Below are 6,106 nucleotides of genomic sequence, written 5' to 3' on the forward strand. Positions count from 1 at the left end.
AAAATATTATACAGTTATCAATATAATTAAATATCAAATTTCACATCATTTAATATAATAATTGTTATAAAATATCTTAAGGTGTCACTTTGTACTACATAGTAATGATCTTTAATTAATATATATGACCTTTCTGTTCCAAACAAACCAGACTTTTTTTCCTGGAAAATAATAATAATAATAGAATATTTTTTATCCGAATAATATACTACACACTGTAGCAGAACAAAAAAAAGGTCATGTAAACGTTGATAATCCGTGAATTAAATTGAACTTATCCTTATCAATATCAGTCCAGTTTGAACAAATTTTGTATACACTTGAAAAAATAAACAAAAAATTTATTACATTATGGGGTCAACACTCAAACCAGACCTTGGTGAGAAGACAAACACAAGCCTAGGTTGTTCCAATTTTTTTTCACAATCTAGAACCATATCAAGTTCATCTTTTTTTATTTCTTTTTTTTTTGACACAAGGATTTGGTATCTGATCAATGGCAGATAGAGAGTATGGCCCCCATATAAGAATCAAGGTTGCCAAACTAATCCTTTGAAAATTTGAACAAAATGCTATAAGCCCAACTTCTTGGAGAACCAATCCGAAATATTGGCAATTACAAATCCAGCAAAGACCTGAACACCACAAATGAAACAAACACATACAAATAGTTCATTCAGTCTTTCAGATAGCCTAAATAAATGTCAACTATATTTTTATAATTCAGAGAGCGCACCTGAGCCGAGCCAAGAATGTAAACTGCTGAATAGTGACGCCCGTGGATCATCATGTCAGCCACCATTGCAAGTGGTATGGTGAGTGACATGCCTAGGGTCGCGACCAGAGGAGTTGTCCACACTACACACAATGCCCTGTGTGGAATAGAAATCATAAATAAGAAAGAGAAAAAAAAGAGGAAGAAATAAAAGCAGACCACAAATCACTATTTCGAATAGAAGGCTATTAGATGACAATACCAAAAGTAATCTGAGAGTACACTTCCAACAAAGCCATTGGCAAGAACTACTTCGTCCAGTTTGATAGAGTGAGGAATCGTAAATTTCGGTTCAATTCCCAATGCAGTCAATGGCCAAACTGGATAAGGCATAAACAAACATATTTCTCAATCAAGCAAAACAATACTGCATGATTCTTTCACATATAGAATAAAGCTTAATCTGAAGGGTGAGTGAGAGAGAGTTTACAACACCACAATTTAATAGCAAAGCATAGCAAGATGCTTCTAGAGGCTTAAGTAGGATAAAACAAACAAGTATGAAGAACCCTGTAATGACTTTCAGTGTGACAACTGAGCACTTACCGAGCCACCATAGTGCTACCAGCGTAAACAATCCAATATATCCGAACAACTTCTGAACATCAGCATTTTCTCCTTCCTCACCAGAAAACTTTTTAAGAAGCACTGCAATATGAACAGCAAAATAAACGGGAGTATGACTTTTACTGTCCATTTAAATTTGAAAAATTACAACTGTACTAGAAATTAATAACATATATGTATACATCTTTGATCAAAATTTGGCAACCTGTAAATAGACCATATGACACAGCGGAGAGAAGGCCAAAAACATCTCCAACAAGAGAACGTTCCCCATTGCTGAGCACATACATATCAACCGTCAAAGTTAATCCTAGTATCCAACTAAGGAATTTCAAATTGTAAAAACAAACGTAGCATATATCTATCTGTACATGAACTTATAAACATGAGAAGAATCAGTAAAGTTGAAATGATTTCAAAACTCAGTAAATAGTAATACAAATCCAGCATTTCTTCAACTTAAAACTACTGATCTTTGCTCCATCAGGAGGTCTTCTAAGGACTACAACCAAATCACAGATGCAGAGCACCAAAACAAATAAGCAAAACAACTGCTTCCATATGAGATGGCAGAGATGTTCACCTTCCACTAAATTGTATGTCAATAATGAAGATGTATTGTATAATCCAGATCCAAGAGGTAAGTTAGAACTTACGTAGAGGATCCTAATTTTGAATCATCAGTAGCCCATGTTTTTCCCATAGTTGTCATTATAACGCCAGCCATGCTAACAAAAACAGCAACAACTTTTGCTACATTCAAAGAATCTTGACCGAGAAATGCTCCAATGAAAAGTGTAAAGAGTCCTGAAGTAGAAGATAATACAGTTGTACTTGCAACACTCGTCCGTGCAAGTGCAGCATTTGACAAATACTGCAACAAACAAAGGAATCCCATTTATAACTAAAATTTTAATAGATGTTTTTAATTTGATAACAAAAATAAAGCAATTGTTAGAAATTCTAATATTGTTGTAAGGCTTTTGATCTGTTCATTCAAAAATAATTTCACGCCACTGCATCAAAGCAGGTATAATTGGTTTTCCTTTCCCACCCTATAATCAGCCGAAAAGACTACTCTTTCCAACATGCAGAAACTTATGAACACGAAAGCTATATGTAGTAGTTGACTGGTTTTAAAAGAGTAGTCTTAGAAAGTTCCTTACTTCAGTAATAAACCAAATGGGGGCTATGTAGAATCCATATGTAGCAACTTCCCTTGTTGTAAGCTTTCTCTCTTGTTTCAGCACATGCAATTCATCTTTGTGTCTAGAAACCAAAGGTCTTCCTTCTGCAAGAGGAGAAAGGTCTGCTTCACTATCTTTTCTAGTTAACATCCCTTGCATTTCCAGTTCATATTCTTTCTGCCCTCCATACTTCAAAGGAGAAGTAAATCCAGAAGAAAATTCGTTCATGCTTTCTGCATTTTTGCCACCTTTTGAAGAACGACGTCTTAGTAAACTACACAACCAATCCTTAAGGAATGATACTGGAAGATAAACTACCATAAGAGAAGCTCCAAGATAAGTTACTGCGAATGGCTGCTTATAATCCGTAAATATGTCCTACACAAACAAAATAATTGTCACTTAGTAAGAAAACTTTGGCATAATACAGGAGTTGGCATAATAAAAACCATTGTACATAAACCACCCATAAAGTTTTAAAACAGATAAATTAGTTCAATTTATGCTTCTACAATCGCTCTAAACAAAAACAACAATGGTCAAGGGTTTCATAGAAACAGATTTATTCGCAGTTATAAACCCCCAATGTAAGAATAATATTTCAAACTGATCACAGTTTTTCCGACGGTTACTATATTTAACCATTATGTGAACCCGAATCCATTTAAAATTACCTCATCCAACAAGTTTAATACCCCTTATTAATACTTCTCTCCTAGCAAAGAACCAAGCTTGAGAGCTAAATTAATGTCTGAAATCCATGCCTTTCTTTATAACAAACATCTTAAGAGTTTGTAAATTTTACCACTTCTCCTATAAATTCCATAAAGCATTTTCTCCAGTAGGCATACACAATAGATATACAAATTAAAACAAATACGTATAAATCCACATCCAGTTCCAAACTTTAAATCAAAAGTCAAAACCATAAACTGAAACTGAGAAAACCCATAAAGGATATGCACAACAAATACATATGCATCATTGCAAAGAATGAATCTTTTACCAAAACTTAGTCAAATGTTAAATCCAACACACATATTTTTTTAACAAAACATTAAACCACGAATAGTCTACCCGGAAAACTAGAAACTTGAATCACCTGGGTGACTTCAGCTGAGATAACCCATATAACAACAACGGTAACTATGAGGAACAGCCCAGCCTTGTATTTCCAACCCATCACAAGGGGCGAGCAAGCAAAGACCCAGAAAGGAAAAATATGAGATTCGTAGAATTGAGTGGTTAAATTTCAGATCTTTGACCTTGATGTATTCCAGTGGTGACCAGCGTGGAAGCGTGAGATCTTAGGTCTGGTGGGAATTTCGATATTTGGTGTTAAATTCAGGCAAGAGATAGATATGGGGCAGCAAATCAGGGGAATTAAAAATTCTTAGCAGTAAGGAGAAAAATATTAAAGCCGAAATATTTGGGTGGGAGTAAAGAAAACAATGAAGAAAGAGAGAGAAACAGAAATAGAAAGAAAAGAGAGGGAAGTGTTAAAATTAAGTTTGGTGATAACGATTTTTTCTTTTTAACTCAACCTCTTTTTTTTTTTTCCTTAACTTTGTGAATTGTGTATCATAAATATATTTTTTTTAAAGGAATTACTTTTTATTTACCAATTTGTTTAAGGATATTTTTTAACCAATTTAATTTGTTTTAAAATTTATGATTGAAAAATATATATGTAAAGTTCTATAATCCACTTCAAAAAAATTACCTAGTTATAATTTCATTTTTTATATGAAAATCCTAGAATTTTAGGATATAGTGTCGAAATCATTATTCAAATAGTTGGTTTTATTTTTTAAAATTTTTTATCATTCATAAAATATGCAATAATAAAATTCAATTCCATAAATAAATATATTATATATTTTTATAAGTGTATAAATACAAATCTAAATAATATGTTTGTTGAAGAGAAGAAGAACATTAATAGCAAAAGTGTACCTTAGTTATTGATAGAGATAATTTTGTGGTGTGTTATCCCAATTTTTACACAAGGTGATGTGGCATCCATCTCGGTGATACGTAAAAAAAAAACCCTAAAAGTTGGATGGACAATGCCTCCTACAATGTGTCGTACAGAGAGATTTGGTACTTAAATCATAGAAGAAGCTGGGAATATTCAAGGTTAGTGTACAATAACATCTGATCAGCTTCCATTACGCAGGCAGCTCGCATACGCCGACTAGAGAAGGTGAATTAAATGCTTTTAGAAATATAACATATATACCTGCAAGCTTGCAAGTCACACCAATATTCCTAAAAAAATTATTAACAAAAAAACATTCATTAAAAAAGGCAAAGGCCACCCAAAAGGGCAAAGTCTAAGTGGAAACAAGAGGTTCCACCTTCTCAGAGGACAAACAACCGAAAAAGTAATAAGCAGCATCCCACGTTGCAAGAGCATGATCATGAGTGTTAAGAGTTATGCGAATCCACACCACCCTAGCATTAGCCAAAGAATCTAGCCGATCCACAAGAAGATTAAACCAATACTTAGCATGGAGCCTTTTTAGCAGAAATATCATCAACCAGCACTTTACAATCTGAAAGGAGAACCGAACTCTGCCAGCCACGCGAGAAGCTGCATGGAGAAGAACAATGGTCTCTCCTTGAAGGGAAGAGGAAATATCAAACTTGACTGTCAAAGCTTCCAACACAGCTCCCCCATTATTCTTCACAATGATAGCTCCCGCAACCCACGACCCTCTACAAGCAACATCCACAAAAATACAGACAGTGTCTGCTGTGAAGACAGGGATCCCCCCATCAACTCTGGGAGCTATAAAAGATCTTCTAATTTTAGGGGCCATGGCCTGGAGAATCTAGTTTGTAGAGTTTTGAGCTAAAGCATGATACCAGGCACCGTTGGAAAAATACCCTCATGATAAGCTTTGTTCCTTACCAACCACAGCTCATAGCACAGACACCCTACGAAAATACTAAATTGCATATTGATGTCAAGAGGGATGCTAAGATGAATATCAGGATTTAAGATCCAGTTCAATAATGCAAATGAATTATCAAAAGCTAAATCCTCTGATCTCAAACCCCACTGACTAAAAAGCCAAGCTCATTTAGCTACATGACGGTTAAAAAAGAGATGTTAGAAGGAATCCTCACCAACATGACAAATGGAGCAAGTCATATTATTGCCAAAAACCCATTGGAGACGGCAACCAAAAGGAAGAATGTCTCTACTAAGCTTCCACAAGAACAGGTGGAGTCATTCATGGACCTTAAGCTTCCAAAGATCTTTCCACAGAGGGTCAAGGTGGCCCCACCTATGCTTAATCAAGGCTCTATAAGCCAGTTTGGTAGAGAAACAACCATCATGAGCATCCTTCCAAATGAGTACATCAGGGTGTGTAGGTGGCAATCTCTTCAAAGAGAGAATTTACTCAAATAAGCTAGGCACAAACCATTGGCGAAGCTAATCCAAGTCCCAATCACTATTTGCCTTTACCAGACAAGGGGTAACAAAATATGGAGAAACCTCAATAATAGGGTTAAAGGTAGCTCGGTAATTATCCCAATCAATCCAAGGAATCCAGGAGGACTTCCA

General features: G+C 35.1%; 1 protein-coding gene across 2 annotated transcripts; it reads right to left on the minus strand.

Moving 5' to 3' along the window:
- Positions 1-237: 237 nt before the first annotated feature.
- LOC115698957 (uncharacterized vacuolar membrane protein YML018C) lies at positions 238-4,031 on the minus strand. 2 transcript variants are annotated; one of them, XM_030626175.2, is made up of 8 exons: positions 3,632-4,031; positions 2,509-2,907; positions 1,999-2,216; positions 1,548-1,618; positions 1,322-1,423; positions 978-1,095; positions 737-872; positions 238-635 (listed from the first exon to the last, which is right to left on the minus strand). In XM_030626175.2, exons 1-8 carry the CDS (start codon positions 3,710-3,712, stop codon positions 573-575), a joined length of 1,188 nt encoding a protein of 395 aa, XP_030482035.1. In that variant the 5' UTR covers positions 3,713-4,031; the 3' UTR covers positions 238-572. The 2 variants fall into 2 exon arrangements, with proteins under 2 accessions (XP_030482035.1, XP_060963137.1); XM_061107154.1 differs by lacking the exon at positions 238-635 and having other exon boundaries at positions 737-870; positions 1,002-1,095; positions 3,632-4,030.
- Positions 4,032-6,106: the final 2,075 nt, after the last annotated feature.

Source organism: Cannabis sativa, chromosome X, assembly GCF_029168945.1.
Source record: "Cannabis sativa cultivar Pink pepper isolate KNU-18-1 chromosome X, ASM2916894v1, whole genome shotgun sequence".
NCBI classification, from domain to species: domain Eukaryota; kingdom Viridiplantae; phylum Streptophyta; class Magnoliopsida; order Rosales; family Cannabaceae; genus Cannabis; species Cannabis sativa.

Bases quoted from the DNA above. Each gene is read 5' to 3' on its own strand.
- LOC115698957 (XM_030626175.2), bottom strand. From the start codon at position 3,712: ATGGGTTGGAAATACAAGGCTGGGCTGTTCCTCATAGTTACCGTTGTT. The intron at 1,619-1,998 runs GTAAGTTCTAAC...GTATGTGCTCAG, and splicing joins TCAAAATTAGGATCCTCTAC to CAATGGGGAACGTTCTCTTG. The intron at 636-736 runs GTGCGCTCTCTG...TGTGGTGTTCAG, and splicing joins ACATTCTTGGCTCGGCTCAG to GTCTTTGCTGGATTTGTAAT.